Source organism: Helicoverpa armigera, chromosome 13 (assembly GCF_030705265.1).
Source record: "Helicoverpa armigera isolate CAAS_96S chromosome 13, ASM3070526v1, whole genome shotgun sequence".
In the NCBI taxonomy this organism is placed as follows: Eukaryota; Metazoa; Arthropoda; class Insecta; order Lepidoptera; family Noctuidae; genus Helicoverpa; species Helicoverpa armigera.
Window position 1 is genome coordinate 9,448,516 of NC_087132.1, and position 16,859 is coordinate 9,465,374.

Sequence of the window (16,859 nt, forward strand, 5' to 3'; positions counted from 1 at the left end):
TATGTTAAGTACTTCAAAAGATTTGTCTTAGAAGAGTCACCTATATGTAGCCTGATTACACTCGGTGCAGAATTAATTACAGCTGGATTTCTGATTAACTCAGGCTTTACGAGGTGTTTGTCTACCCAGAAGATATTATATTAAGGGTGGTTTGCACTATGTAAGTATAACCATAACCAGAAAGAAAAGTGTCGCCTTGTTGTTGTTCTAATCAGGGATTTAACCCTCAAAATCTTGGACTCTTCTTGCCGAAACAATTGTCATAACAGCTGATGTCTAACTTCCACGACAATTCCTAACTCAACTTATTTTTTTTTTATAAATAACATAAAAACTACTGCAAAACCTCTACAACGCTAACACCTAATAGTTATCTCCTGGAAAAGTTCCCGCAGTCCGATTAATTTCGCCGATGTCGTGCCGGTATTACACTGTCAAGGTTCTGAGTATCATTCTGCGTGACAAACGGAGCCGTGACATGGGGCGCGTGAGCCCGAGATAACGTCCGGACGACGAATGAGCGACGTCCTGAATACACTGCGCCGATAATCGCGTGCTGGGGATGTACGGAGCGGTATTGTGTGGTTTGACGCCGATTTTGTGGGTAATTGAAATTGGATTATATTTTTTAAATCGGATAAACTATTTTATACTTACACTATTTTCAAGTAGCTTCAAAAAAGGAGATTCTCAGTTCGACCTGTGTGAATGTATGCATGTTTGGTATCTCACGTTTGGGCGAACCGATTTCTTACATCAAATGCGGTTTTCAGCATAGTATTTGTCAGACTTATGAGAAGCTTTTAGGTATATTATTTAAGTCTGTTTAAATTTTTTGCAGACCATTTTTTTACGTACATACCTTCATATGCAAAAGTGAAAAAGATTAATCCTAATCCAGCAAATGTGTAGGTATGTAATTGTGTTTGTGTTGTTGACAATAGCGTTAGGTCAAAAAGACTGAACCAATTAAGATGGAAGGCTAATCGACATGCTTTTTCAAAAAGCTCTGGTTTGATTTCAGCAAACAGTAAGTGAAATTATGAATCTAGCTGGAAAATACACCGCAACCAAAACGCATCAAGTTTTCTCCCGTATATTTCTATAACTCATAGACAGTCAGAATCAAGTTCGTTCAGTCGAAAAGCTTTGCAAAATTATTCCGTTATATCATTATAATAACCGTTCGTAGGAAGCAAAGATTATTGAATATAGGAATTGGAAGACTTTGATCTGACAAAATATTATATGGCGAAAATATTACCTACGTTATGAGAGGAAAATTTCTTGTAGAAAAGTCTTGATTATTAGGTATCATTTTATATAATAATTTTGGGACAAATCAAAGAATTTGCTTTGAGCTGATATGATATTGAGGTTGATAGGTTATTGACTCTATGAAACCGCTTTCTTATATACCTACTTAGATTTATTTTTTCATGTCTAATTTAGGCTTCATTTGATGCTTATTTGTTAATACATAGAGGTATTCTTATTTTGATTTTGTTATTATTCTTTTAGTTATTTGTTTGAGAACCGTCACTAAAAATTGATAGACCAGTGGTTGAGAAAAGGAATTCGGTTTCAGCCGAAACACGTCCACTGCTGGACAAAAGTTCTCCCCTTTGCTCGTTCTTCAGCAACCCGCATCCACTGCTTCCTGGTAACCTTGGCCAGATATGTGTGGCATTATTTCTTCAGGAACGTGTACTGTTGTAAAAACGGATAATGATTTACATCCTTTTACAAGCTAACAAAATAACGCCGTAAACATTCTATATGTATGCAAATTTTAAATAAAACCGTAGGCTTTCCTGTATCCGTGTTAAACAAAATAAAGTTTATAAACAACGTCGGTCGTCAACATGGTGGTTTTATGCCCGTCAGTCAATCAATTAAGTTGCCTGTGGCAGTCCCCTTTTCGGAAAAACCTTCGTATTTTTCGAAAAGTTGCACTCTGTCATGTGTTACTGCTGTTTACATTTTGTTACACAACATACAAAGGATTTTGACGTAATATAAAGCGAAAGAATACTGGATAATTAAAACGGCTGAAAAATTTAAACGACTTAAGTGGGGTGTAGTCAGTTTTTTATAAATAGCTAATATTAGCTGGTCCCTGCAGTTCCACGTCCAGATCCCACTATATAACGCATCTAAATAGAAAGAAGCCCAGTGTATTCTCAGGCTTCTAGACAAAAATTTTAGTAGCTTTGGCATGAACGGTGGACGGACGGAAAGAGTTACTTCTACATTTGAAATATTAGTAACGATTGTATGTCAATACTTATGAATTTCACGTGTGATGTAATATTAGCTGCCCTCTAAATATCCCAGGGCTTCAATTTTTATTACCTAAGCTAGTAGTTACCAATGTAAAGGCCCTCGAGAGTTGTTTTTACATAAAATCAAGTTGGAAACTTACAGGTTTTCGAAACAAGATTTCCTCAATTCTGTCTAGATTTTGACGCACATCGTTCCCTAGGATTCATTCTTAACTCTGCAGAATATCATGGCATTCTCTATAATCTACATGAATTGGATGAATTTCATAGTGTCGAAACCATAGTAATCTTGTTGAACTAACTGCATTTATATAATGCATTGTCTTGGACAGTGCACTCAGTATGCATGGGGTCCACTTGTCCCTCACTCAAGCAAACGTTGATTAATTGATACCCTAGTTCACTGAGTATACAAGATAGGGTATTCTAGGAATGGAGTTACGAGATAGATCAAAGGTTATTAAACTTTTATTATGATGGTAATATTTAGGTACTTCTTGATTCTTGGCTGAAAAATAACAAAAAGAGCTCTTCTGTCATCCTTATCTTTCTGGCACCTTAATTTAAAGGTTAACTGTGTAACTTAGTAACCCAGTGGTCAACTTAGTTAAACTTATTGTAGTTGTAAAGTTTTGGATTTTCTTCACTTAACCTATCAAACATTTATGAATTACCGGCTATCCCGCGATTACTTTCGGCATCCCGTGGGATCTACTAAGTACCTGCACACGGTCAATAGCCTATGTCCTTCCTTGATAAATGGCCTACACAGTATTCTTAATCAGGTCAGTGATTAGTATCTAGAGATCAGGACCATTTAAGAAAGACAGCAAAATATATGACTAAAGATTTCTTTAATACAAAGTCAATAAGTAAACGTAGGTATAGATACCTTCTCACGTACAAGTATCAAGACTGTTTTATCCCAGTAACCAGTTTGACTGTGACACGGCACACAGTAAAAGGAAAACTAAAAGCTCTTTATAGATACGAGATTCCAAACTGTAGGAATTTGCAGGAGCTTTGAAACGAGTTGATATAGCCGCCTGTAGCCTTCTGTAGCAAACTATTTGTTACTGATAGAGTAGATATAGGTTTTTTATTGGTATACTAGGAAGGTGTATTGGTACCTGTTCTTTTATAAAATACTAGGTAAAACATTTTTTTTTCGGAAAGGGCTTTTTGATTCTCAGAGAAAGGTATGTAGGTATATTGGAATGATGACTAAATTAAACAATAACGTGAGTATTACAACGATTGAATACGTATTCTATTTTCTTTGAATTCTGATCAAGTTATGAGCTCATAATTTACGTAAAATGTATTGGAAATTCTTACAATTTAACAAATATTCATATTGATTTCTTTAACGCAATAAACTCTCACCTTAAAACCCAAAATAAATGACCAACAACAGATCAACAGCAACATTTTCTCTGATATCCCGGAACGGTTCCTGAAAGACGTTATCTCCGGGATACCGGTACAAAAGCCTGGAACATTCTAGATATAAACAAGTAGTTCCAGCTCTTTAGTTCGTCTTAATGTATTTCCTTTGTGTAGCAGCCAGAGGGAACGATGTCGCACACTGATTGATTTAAGCGTTTCAGTTTTCAGGATTGTTTATTTAAAGATGTTTTAGCGTAAAGATTTTGGGGTAATTTTTTTATAGGATTTCAGAATTAGATGACTTTTATGTTTTTATTTTTTCAGAGTATTTTTTTTAAATAAAATGTAGGCTTTTCCTGGCTGATAATGTAATATTGGAATTATTTTGTCAAAGAAAAGTTTGTTTGTTTGATGGAAGACGCTACCCTCAGGAACAACAGTGTTGTTTTTTTATTTTTTTAATATTAGGTAGCCATTGCTTATCAAGGATACCTCTTGGCCACTTTTTATTTCGAATGCATGAAGTAATTCTTCAGGTACGCGGGAGAAGCTGCTAGCGGAAACTAGTGTAAAACAAAATAAGAAAATTCGTATGTTTTGTTTAAAATCTAGTCCATATTATTACTAGCCATTGTCAGAAACATCCAAAGACTGGGTTAAGTACATAGCCGACGCGAACAAAAGAGAATGCATTTTCCTTCAAAATGTGTCGTAAAATATTTTCCAAGCCATATTGAATTTGGTATTGCACCAAAACAATGCAAAGGATTTTGATTCCATTTTCTATTTGTTTCAATAAAATAAAAATGCTTTTGTTTTTAGTAAATTCCTGTTATCTTTTTATTATATTCATCTTATCATTTTTGGTCTAGTGACAACAATTTACTGAAACTGTATTTTTATTGAATTAGAGACCGATGTGTTGTTCAAAGTCAAAGGTTGTTATTTCATATACACCTATTACAGGTATTTAAAAACCGGCCAAGTGCGAGTCGGACTCGTGCACGAAGGGTTCCGTAAATTACAGTTAAATCAACCTATCTCAAAAACTATAAGAGATACTTTGATCAAACCAAAAATCGTTGAAAGAGTTAATTAGCATGCATCACCTCTATTTTTTTTAGAATTTTATACCCCGTAGTTATAAAAATAGAGGGGGGGGGACATACTTTTTACGACTTTGAGAGCTGATATCTCAAAAACCGTTCACTTTAAGAAAAATGTTTTTTAGAAAACTTTATATCATTTTAAAAGACCTTTCCATTGATACCCCACACGGGTATGTACATCGAAAAAAAAAATTTCATCCCTCAGTTACATGTATGGGGGGCCCCACCCCCAATTCTTTTTTTTTACTATTTAGTGTCATATTTTTGTAGCGGTTCATACAACACATATTCCCATCAAATTTCATCACTGTAGTACTTATAGTTTCCGAGTAAATCGGCTGTGACAGACGGACAGACGGACAGACGGACAGACGGACATGACGAAACTATAAGGGTTCCGTTTTTGCCATTTTGGCTACGGAACCCTAAAAAAATGACAATAGATAAGTGGATGGTTCGTTACGGAGAAGAACCGACAAAAAACTCCATAGTCTTTTTAAAAGTAGTTAGTCTTTTTAAAAAACTAACAAAAAAATTGTTATCATTAATCAATAAATAAATAAGAGGGAACATGGATAATACACAGAAAATATAAGCGTAACGTACCTTATATAAAATATTGTTGTTGGTTCTAGTAAGAACGTAATACATGAACATGGTTCTTTAGAATCGTTTAGATATTTTCGACGTATACAAAGTACATAATATGTTAACGTTGATAGATCGACTACTTCGAGAATATAGCGATCGTTTGATATCAATCGTTTGCTGTTGAATTTATAAGAAATTGATACTTGATTCTGATGAAATACAGCAATACAACATTTATTTGCATATTTTTAGACTAGCTATTTCCAGCGATTTCATCCACGTTCTAAGCTCACTACTTCCTGCACCTAAATAGAATTATTTACCTATTTAACCACAAGAATAAAGAAAGAAATAAAAATATAAAGTAGCCTATACTTTTATAGTCTATTATATTATTTGTAAAGTTGAGGTCATCAAATCGCATTTGAGTAGGTAGGTACCGATTTTTTTTTAAGTTTACTATAAAATCAATTGCTTTCAAGTGTAATCCTTACTAATATTATAAATCGGAAAGTGAGTTTGTTTGTTTGTTTGTTTGTTTGTTCCGCTTTCACGCCGTAACTACTGAACCGATTGCTTTGAAATTTTGCAGACGTAAAGTTAAAAGTCCGGATTAAATAATAGGGTACTTTTTATCCCGAAAAATAGATATTCCCGAGGAAAACAAAAATATTGTTTGCTTGATGGATGGATTGTAGATGGCGCTGTGTGTCGTTTAAAACAAGGTAATATATTGCAAACGAATATAAACATGTAAATTTAGAAGCTAAATGATACGATAATGAATCCCCGAAATCCTTACTTCCTTACTTAATATTATAAATCGGAAAGTGAGTTTGTTTGTTTGTTTGTTTGTTCCGCTTTCACGCCGTAACTACTGAACCGATTGCTTTGAAATTTTGCAGACGTAAAGTTAAAAGTCCGGATTAAATAATAGGGTACTTTTTATCCCGAAAAAAATAGATATTCCCGAGGGAAAACAAAAATATTGTTTGCTTGATGGATGGATTGTAGATGGCGCTGTGTGTCGTTTAAAACAAGGTAATATATTGCAAACGAATATAAACATGTAAATTTAGAAGCTAAATGATACGATAATGAATCCCCGAAAATGAGGAATTCCCGAGGGATGATGTACAATTTGTTTAATCGTTTAAACTGTTTTTTTTTTTTACATCTACTTATATATTGCAAACGAATATGAACATATAAATTTAGAAGCTCATCCGCCGAGCCTTTTCCCAATCACGTTAGGGTCGGCTTCCAGTCTAACCGGATTCAGCTGAGTACCAGTGCTTTACAAGAAGCGACTGCCTATCTGACCTCTTCAACCCAGTAATCCGGGCAACCCGATACCCCTTGGTTAGACTGGTGTCAGACTTTCTGGCTTCTGACTACCCGTAACGACTGCCAAGGATGTTCACTGACAGCCGGGACCTACAGTTTAACGTGCCATCCGAAACACAGTCAATGGTGTCTAAGATATAAACTCTTTTGCAAAAAAAACGGGCACCTATGCGAAATCTTAGTTTTAAGGACTTTACGTGTATTTCAAAGGGTTTTAATGATTGTAGTATGTTTCTAGCATCAAAAGAGTTAGCCGAGCATGCGTGAGAGTGTATTCTAAATTTGAATTTTGTACCATTGCTAAGAAATTGGTTAAACCTTGTTTTGGACTAATTGCTGGCAGAAAGTTCGTCGGTGTTTTGAAAAGTTTTTGAAGTGATTTTCAGGAAAATGATAATGCCGTTTTAATTAATGATTAATGTACTTTTTTGTTAGATCAAAACATTTTTAAAAAACTATGCGTATTTGATAAAAATTTCACCTGCTCTAAATGGGCTATACTGATGATTGATGGCAATGTTCAGTGTTTCGGTATTTTAGTGTAAAGCGTTCTATTGTTTAGATATTGTACCCACGTGTTTTAAAATATCGCTTTTTCATAAATAAACACTATTTAGAAGAGTATCAGTACCTTTGGCTGCGACAAAACAAAATTAAAGTAAGCAGTGCCCATCACAACTCGTTTCCTATAGGACTTTGACATTTTTAAAAGTCTTGAAATTCTACAAAATACAGAAAATAGCGCATAGACTATGAGCACGAGGTCTTAAGGTCTCGTAATTACTGATTTTTAAACAACCTCGTCTCTTGGGAAACTCCGTAGACCTCTGAAGATCTATGAGTCTGAGCGTTCAAATAGCGGGTTTTCATCCCACGGACATTTTATTCAATAAACTTGCCTACACCGAGATTTTCTAGCATCGACAGCACTTTCCTGCTTAAATCATAACAATAATTGGCTATCTGCTCATTTCTTAAGAAACATACGTTTGGTCAATACTTTTGAATTCTTGACTCCCTTTCAGCTAAAGCATTGTTTAGTAAGCCGATATCTATGGAGTTATCGAGAGCTTCAACGAGGCAATAATTTGACTTTTTAGATAGCTTTAACCCTCCTCATCATTTTTCATGTGGTTAATTTTAACATTTATCACAAAATTTGGTATGTTTTAAATGTCAAAGTCCGATAGGAGACGGGTTGTGATGGGCACTGCTTACTTTAAATTGGTTTTATCGCAGCCAAAGGTACTGATACTCTTCTAAATAGTGTTTATTTATGAAAAAGCGATATTTTAAAACACGTGGGTACAATATCTAAACAATAGAACGCTTTACACTAAAATACCGAAACACTGAACATTGCCATCAATCATCAGTATAGCCCATTTAGAGCAGGTGAAATTTTTATCAAATACGCATAGTTTTTTAAAAATGTTTTGATCTAACAAAAAAGTACATTAATCATTAATTAAAACGGCATTATCATTTTCCTGAAAATCACTTCAAAAACTTTTCAAAACACCGACGAACTTTCTGCCAGCAATTAGTCCAAAACAAGGTTTAACCAATTTCTTAGCAATGGTACAAAATTCAAATTTAGAATACACTCTCACGCATGCTCGGCTAACTCTTTTGATGCTAGAAACATACTACAATCATTAAAACCCTTTGAAATACACGTAAAGTCCTTAAAACTAAGATTTCGCATAGGTGCCCGTTTTTTTTGCAAAAGAGTGTACTTAGAAAGTACATACAAACTTAGAAAAGTTGCATTGGTACTTGCCTGACCTGGGATCGACCCCGCGCCCTCATACTTGAGGTTGGTCCTTTACCCACTAGGCCACCACGACCGACACGAAATTTAGAAGCTAAATGATACGATAATGAATCCTCGAAAATGAGGAATTCCCGAGGGATGACGTACAATTTGTTTTATCGTCTTAACTGTTTTTTTTACATCTACTTATCCTGAAATAACTATAATTCAACGAATTACTAATTGGTATAAGTATTAGTTAAGTTATTTAGTTCTTGAGGTATGCGATAGATGGCGGTGGGTGTTTTTAAAACGTGGTAACGATGTGTTTTTAAAATACGTAAGAAGTGGAATGATAGCTTTTTAAAACGTGGTGACGTTGTTTTTTTTTAAGATACGTAAGAAGTGCAATGATATCTCGCGCTTTAACCTGTAGCTCATTGTTCAATCGCGAGCTTCCCGATAGCTCGATAGATGGCGATAAGGTTGATGGTGTTAAGGTTCGCCGCGAATTAGTCTTAACGTGTTTTGAAATCAGTGGGGCCCAGTAGCGCCAGGGCCAGCCGCGGCTGCGGGTTGTTCGAAAGAGGTACCGCGGCCCTGGTATATAAAAGGCCTAGGACGGAACACGACGATTTTAGTCAGTAAGAGTCTGACACTCCCTCACCGCTGCTAACCCACAGCGGGAGGGGTGAACCGAATTCCACGCGGGCGAAGCCGCGGGCGGAAAGCTAGTGACATATAACTTAACTATATTATACACATACATACGTCATCAATCAAAACTGATTTACGTTTATACACAAACATAGGTACATCAGTAATCGAAAGTGATTTACGTTAATACATAGGCAATATACTAAGTATATAATAACGTTTATAATATTGCTCCGCATCCGTCAACCTTATTAGGTCGATATAAATTAATGTTCAAGCAGTACATAAGCCTCCGTCATTCCTCTATATGAATTAAATTAGTCTAACCATTTCACTACACAGATGACAATTATATCCGTAATTGTAGTACACGATCACAATAATTACATTCTCCTGTGAAGGGTCTGGCCTGCAGGAAACTCATAGTATAATTAAAATTATCTACTTTACTCTGGTAAAGCTTCGACCGTAAAGTTAAGCAACACTTGGTGCGGTCGGTCCGTGGAAGGGTGACTATCTTTGATACTCTAACTTTATGGGTACCAAATGCCATGTCAATATCTTACGCCATCATTACTACAACGGGTAACGGGCCTTAAGAGGTCTGATTAGCCAGTCACTCCATGTAAAACTTCTCAGTCCCTTTGCCACAAGCTCCTCTCTTTAACCACAGATAGGTATAGGTAGTTGTTACAACAAAAAACGAATTCATTGAGAGTGGTAGACAGCTGCTCATATCAGTTACATGTAGTCTCTAACAATACCTAGAAGATCAGAGTTTCTCAGTAAAGCTGAGAAATTACATTCAGTAGGTATCGCTTAAAATCTAGTTCCCTATTTTAGGAATAAAGGGCTTTGTCTACGCTTCCGATGGTTACATAGGATTACAATTACCTAGTTGTCACGTTACGGCCTGATGGTCTCTCTAATAGACTGGCGACTAGTGACGTGGGCATGAAATTGTGAGGTACAGTATGTTGTTTTTAAAGTTCGTCTTGTAGGAGACGTACTTACTGACGGAAATGTAGATTCTAGTCATGGAATAATATAATGTCCCTTGTATGTTTGTTAATTTTAAAATAAACGTAGATGCGTTTGTCTGTTAAGTTTTTGCATTAAAATAGACTTGATTTACCTATAGGATGTATATATTTAAATGAAAGACCGGAGACTATTGTAGATTACTGAGTACTTGAAGAAATTTTATGGTAGGTACGGGGTCTATAAAAGATAGTTCATGAAAAAAAAAAATATTCTATAATACCACATTTTCTACCTTATACGAATATCATAAAAGTACAGGATATTTGTACTACGTTCAGTATGTTCCTACCGCCTTTTTAATGCCGTCGGTTTCTATCTAGCCTTGGGACATCCCAGGCTATGTTTGCTAATTCGCACTTCCAAGGACAAATAACCAAGATCTGATATGGGTACTCGTAGAATATCATCCTGTAGAATCCTGTGTGAATATTTATTTCTTTTGCAAATGTTTTATCTTATCGATTCTTTTTTCATCGGACAGAATTCCAAAAGTTTGAGCTTCATATTGTTCCTTAGTTTAAGGACCAACCTTATAAAAATAAATTAAGAAGTCAAGGATATTTCTTCTTTATGTAGCTAAAACTACTCAAAAGTAGTATTTTTTATTGTATCTATTAAGCTTTAAAAACACTGCAACACCACTAAAAGTTTACTAAAAGACTACATAAATTTACACCGCAATTTTTGCCTCATGAAAATTCCTATTTCATACAAGTGTGTCAAATAAAATACCTTTGTAGACATCGCCGTGGCGTAGGTTAAAATAAGCGAAACTATCTTCTTCCCAAGTACGCCAGGTAGGTGAGAAGTATTTCTCTCAAGTTTACATGAACTATGAAGTCTTAGAGCACAGTTCCTTAATTTAGAACTTTCTAGAATTTGCAGTTATGAGCTTCTACATTTTGTATGTATATTGTTCTTTGTTGTACGTACATTTTTGTGTATTTTTAATTTTATGTACAAAAAAGTAGAGTGTAAGTGTTTTTTATTTTATTTTATTGACCTAAGTATTAACATATAAGGTGCAAAAACCGGTTAGCTACAAAATAGTTTTAAATGTTATCTTTTAAAAACAAACAAAAAATTTCAAATCACATTGTTTTAAAAGTGGTTCCCAGAAAACAAAATAAAAAAATTATTTCAAATAACGATGACGAAAAAAATCCGTTTAAGTGTTATCAAAGTATTACATTCGATACGGAATATTTTTTGCTGGGTAAATTGGTTCAAAAAAAGTATTGGTCGAGAGCTGCAGAATGACACTCCAAACATTTTATACCCGTGATGCACTTGTGTATGCGAAGCAAAAACTATTTTTATGACGTGAAGTGATCAATTTTAGGGTAGTGAATATTTGTGTGTGTGATTGGTACTTTTGATTTAATTCTATAAACAGAAAAACCTTAGGTATTTTTTTTTATATAAAAAGCTTTTTTTTAACCGACAAAAAGGAGATTCTCAATTCTGACGTCTGTATTTTTTTAGTTATATTGTAGATATTTTTTTTTAGTTATAGTTTCAAGGAGCTACAGAAACATATTTTTGTGTTTCTAACCGTCATAAAGATGAAATGATTTTCTCGTCACGATACAGAACCGTAGTTTCTTAGTTACTACAGCCTGTATATCAACGGTAACGCCTGTCCGACTCGAAGACACAAGTTCGTTAGCAATTCCCTACACACACACATACACACACACACGTATCATACATTGTTGCCAAAACACACAACAATAAACCCACCATTTTGATGAACGTATAAAATTTTATCGTCAACCTGATATTAATTTTTAACTCCCGTACCTGTGATAGACGAGATTAAATTGCAAAAAAAACTGTAATAAAATGTTACAAGAATTTATCTATTGCAGTTTTTTGGTTATTTTATTTGTCAAAACTGTAATCATGATTTTTTGTCTATGAGGAAACATGCACTTTATACGTTTAGGTACTATGAGTGAAAGCGACGTTGCCAGATTTCATTTTGTTGTTTCGTGAAGTCAAGTATGTGGGCTAAACAAAAGATGATCGCTGCAGTGCATTATCTTGGGCAGAAAATGTTGTTTGGAGAGAACACGACTTTTGCAGAAATTTTACCGAAAAGCTCTGAGTTTGGTTTAGTAGTAAACCTATATAATTCTATTTTATTTGGTTCGTGTTTTAAACTCATTGTGTGAGCTATGATTTTACGAGGTTTTGAGTTATTTATCAGTGTAGGTATTTATTTTTAAATTCATAGTAATATCTTCTCTTTGAAGATAAATCTCGAAGATTTGAAATAGTAAGTGCCAAATAGCGACTAATTCAGCCATAATATCTACAAAAAAGAAAGCGAATTGTGTCTGTGTTAAAAATAACACAATTTATTCCATCTCAAGCGAAACACGATAGTATCCTACAATACCTACATATCTTTGACCATGACGCATGGACACATAAATAATCCGATAACATTAGCCATATCAATGACGTCATAAATTCTCGTTAGAAATTAGCAAGCGCATCAGATCGTACCGTCAACAACAAAAGAAAAAAAGCATTTAAAAAAATTGTCTCTCCCGAATATTTTCCACCAACTTTATTTTTTTTAACGTACAGCTTGCAAATTACCTTGGGAGGTGAACAGCCGAATTTTACTCATTCACCCGGCGGTAATAATTCATAATCGTGTTAGGACGTCGACAGCAAAAGGTTGGGGTGGGAACTGAGTGGCGGAAATTAATATTTTCTTTGTTTATTTTGTATGGACGCTTGTTAGTGCGCTCATCGTTAACGATTTTTCGAACAAGAATTGAAAGGTAGGGTTTGGAATATAAATGGTATTGGAACAACTACTTATGACCTTTTTATGAACTTCTACCCGATAGCTACAAAATATTAGAATCTTCCCTTCAGCGGACGTATTAAAGAATCCTGGATGCGAGGTAAAGATTGGTCAGGAAGAATGAGAGTCTATGAGAAGAGTATTACGTCATCTCCATGGCTATTTTTTCTGTTCACCATCATCTAATCAATAATGTCCTACTGTTAAGTAATACCCGCTGATCGCTCCGCTCTCACCTGTCTTACCTCAAAAACTTGCACCACGTGAAGTATCGATCAGCATTTGAGAGGTTTCTCGCTGAATGTGGTTCGTTAGGTGTGTTAGTGTTCGCTGTGAGTAGACCGAGCCACTTGTTTCTTCACCACACACCCTTTGCCACTGAGGTAATATTGAATCAAATAATATTTGATTAGGGGCGCAGGTGTTCTCACAGTTAGTGTTTTGTTTAGCCCCAGGAAAGTACTCGTATCTTTGTGTTCGTTACGTGGTTCCTTAATACTTTCCGCTGTAGAAGTTGCTTTAGAGTTTTCAAGTTCTTTTTCTGCTTGAAACAAGTGACGAGCTTCTAAGGAAAGAGGCTCAACAACTTTGTGTTAATTAAACTTTTTGCTTTGGCCTTCGTGATTAAAAGCTTACGAAAAATTGAAGATTTGTAAATTCAAAGAAAAATTAAATGTTATCATCTAAATTCTAAACCATAGTTATAGATATTGTTCATCGAATTCCAGCCGATAGAACTACTCCACAGCTACCACGAAAAAAACAACACGAAAAAAAGCAGTCAAATCGTTTCGACTATTCAAAAGTTACGCCTGGATAAACGTTTTGAATCGTTTTTTAACGAAACTTTTGAAATATTCAGTACAGTACGCACTACAGACAGTTTTGTGGCACCTACAAATTGCTGTTGAAATCGGTTTGATTTATTTCAATTTGTTCTAACTGGTCGAACGTTTTTAACTAATTGACAGCCATTCAAATCATGTGATGAACATTTCGATTTGTATTTAAAACCACTGTTAGGTATTTAAATTCTATAAATAATGGAATTGGAATCCTGAATAACAGTAAATCAAATAGTTTGAAAAAAGTATTACTCTGTTATATAAGAAAACCATAGCAAAAAATATTTTTGTAATCCAGTAAAATTATGATAAGACTTCAAATATTTTCTCGTAACAGTTGCCTGTTTCAGATTATGAAGAAAAGTAAACTTAATTCTGGGACAGCTAAGAAAAAGACAATCAAAGTTGAAGAGAAACCTACAGAGAAAACCGAAAACGTGCCGGTAAAAGTTGATTCTTTGGACGATGAAGAACAAGGATTCGGTGGATGGTTAAGGTAAATTTATGGAAATTAAAATAAGGAAATTTTGAATACAAAGTAAAAAATAAGAGTTGATTTAGCAAATATAGCACATAAAACCTAATAAATACAGACAAGAATACTACTGATGTTCAACGTAAAATTGTAATTTATCTCCCGATATTCGGTATCTGATAACCAAACCTTCAAAGATGTGACACCTTTAATATACAAACTCATGATGTTCAAAAAATTAAAGAAATCTCGATATCAGATCCAAACGAGTCTTTAATGTTCCGGCACTTCGAGTTACTCCGAACTCATCCACGCGAATGCTAATGCTTTGAACGAACGCGTTCGGCTGTGATCGTTTAAAATCGGTTATGGCGGAAAAGTTATTTGCTTCGAAGCGTTTAGATATAGGCACGATCAAATCCAATGCAATAATATGGTAATTAGACCGCGAACTCAGAATCCTTAAGCAAATAAATTCCTTGTGAAATATAATTTAGAATATTGCAATTTATTTTAATATTTTGAAATAATGAATAATAAATATTTAGGCCAAATTGTTGGGATACCATTTCGGATTCCGAACGAATTCAAAAATATTAGAAAAGTCATGTTAATCATTTGCCTTTTGTAGTAAAAACCTTATGAAAACTGAACTACATCACAAAAAATCCAATATCGTATCTATCAACCCAGTCTTCAATCAGATCAAGAATCCGCTTTCCTCCAAATGACTCAATAAAGGGTCTATACAAAAGTTTTTATTCGCCATTGGAGATTGTAACGGTACTTTTACGATTGACTTCCCATTTTCAGATCATCAGACGGCCTGGAGACGATGAAACTATTTGTGATAGCAAATAGCATTGTGATGCTTACTACAATTGTGTACCCACACGCTCAAGCTATCTTCGAGGTCGTTTCCGATATGATTTATGGCACCGACATTTTGTACGACGATTGAATTGATTACGTAAACGCTATTTATACATAAGCCTTGGGAGATTTGTTTGGGAGCCTGCATCATCGGATCTCAGTTTCCTTTAGTATTTATTATTTATGGAATATGTTTGAGTGAGCGTCTGAATGTATTTTATGTTGACGATATTGTAACATGCGATTATACTGTGCTCCATATAGAGAATCGTTAATATTCAAGCACGTTTGTATTACCTTTACGTTGACCGTACTTTTTGCAATTTTAATTTAACCACAGTCACATGGAGTGTTAATGTACTCAACACTATTAAAACTGCCATTTTCTCTATACCTTTAGTATCTTAAACATTTAGCTTCTTTTAGTACATTGCAAAAAGTTTTGTCTAATAACTTGAATTTCTTCGTGCGCTCGCTAGTTTCTTTTCTCTTGCCTTTAAACTAAGTGGGCGATAAGTTCTGTTCAAACGTTTATGTGAGGGAACTTTGTAATTATATTTTAAAATATTTTTGTACGATATTAAAGTTAAATGTAAGGTCATCCATGTAAGCGTAAGTTAAGAGTTTGCAGATTTTTTTGTAACTTAGAAATCTGTAACTTCTGATAAGGAATAATATATTATAAGAAATTGTATGAATTCATTATATAAGTTTAATTAGTATAAGTCAGACACTGTCCGATCTAAAGATAGTACGAGTTACTAAGTAAGGATTTGTTAATAACTTATTGTTATATCTAGGAGAATTAATTTTCTCTTTTCGGTGATAAAGCTAATAGTAAAGGTATTCTATTTATCTTTAATTAATAATCTTCTATGCTCTATTAATAACAGAGTTAATATCATCTTATTACAGTTAATATTTATTAAAATCTTTTGTAAAAATGCTTGGTTTGCTATTTCGTTTGGTATTTTCACTAAGTGTACTTGTGTGGTATTCAGTGAATGTGTGGAATATGATATCTGATTATTTTAATAAAGAATTTCACAGGTTACTGACTGACAATGAAACTGATAGTTTAGAAATTGACCAATATGAACACGAAGAGTTGTAATTTATAATGTGGTGATTGTTATTAAATTGTAATATTTTATAGTCTAAAGTATTTGTATTATTAAAATGATTTCTTTGTATTTTTCTTTCAATTTGGTTATACGTCTAAATAATAATAGGTACTGATTTCCTAAAACAAACTCAAATTTTTAACTTGACATGCTTCACATTAAATGAATACAACAATATTTTTGTATTGCATGCCTACCGGTATTCTAGCGTGATAAAACTAGGACCTTTATACATTTTTATAAAAACAAAAATGTAAATAAAACATAAAAATAACGATTATCAGGAAAACTCCCATATCTAAACTGATTTATGAGTTTCGTACATGCGAAATTACAATTTTGAGCGCGCAATGATAGCTATGTAATGTATGAGGTATTAGACTGAATAATTTATTGTTCTTTGTACTGTGCTATGTTTTGTTTTCAGTTAAAAATATTTTTCCTAGTAATTACTTGAAAAAGAAAAGCGTAAAATCACCACAATCTATGCTCATGTAAAGGTATCGTCGAATACTCCTCAAAAAGTGATACCTGACGAAT

General features: G+C 34.2%; 1 protein-coding gene across 1 annotated transcript; it reads left to right on the top strand.

The window, feature by feature from the left end:
* The first annotated feature begins 13,312 nt into the window (after positions 1-13,312).
* Positions 13,313-15,828, top strand: LOC110373346 (uncharacterized). Its single transcript, XM_021330606.3, has 3 exons — positions 13,313-13,385; positions 14,198-14,343; positions 15,136-15,828. Exons 2-3 carry the CDS (start codon positions 14,201-14,203, stop codon positions 15,281-15,283), a joined length of 291 nt encoding a protein of 96 aa, XP_021186281.1. The 5' UTR covers positions 13,313-13,385; positions 14,198-14,200; the 3' UTR covers positions 15,284-15,828.
* Positions 15,829-16,859: the final 1,031 nt, after the last annotated feature.

Bases quoted from the DNA above. Each gene is read 5' to 3' on its own strand.
- LOC110373346 (XM_021330606.3), top strand. From the start codon at position 14,201: ATGAAGAAAAGTAAACTTAATTCTGGGACAGCTAAGAAAAAGACAATC. The intron at 14,344-15,135 runs GTAAATTTATGG...TCCCATTTTCAG, and splicing joins GGATTCGGTGGATGGTTAAG to ATCATCAGACGGCCTGGAGA.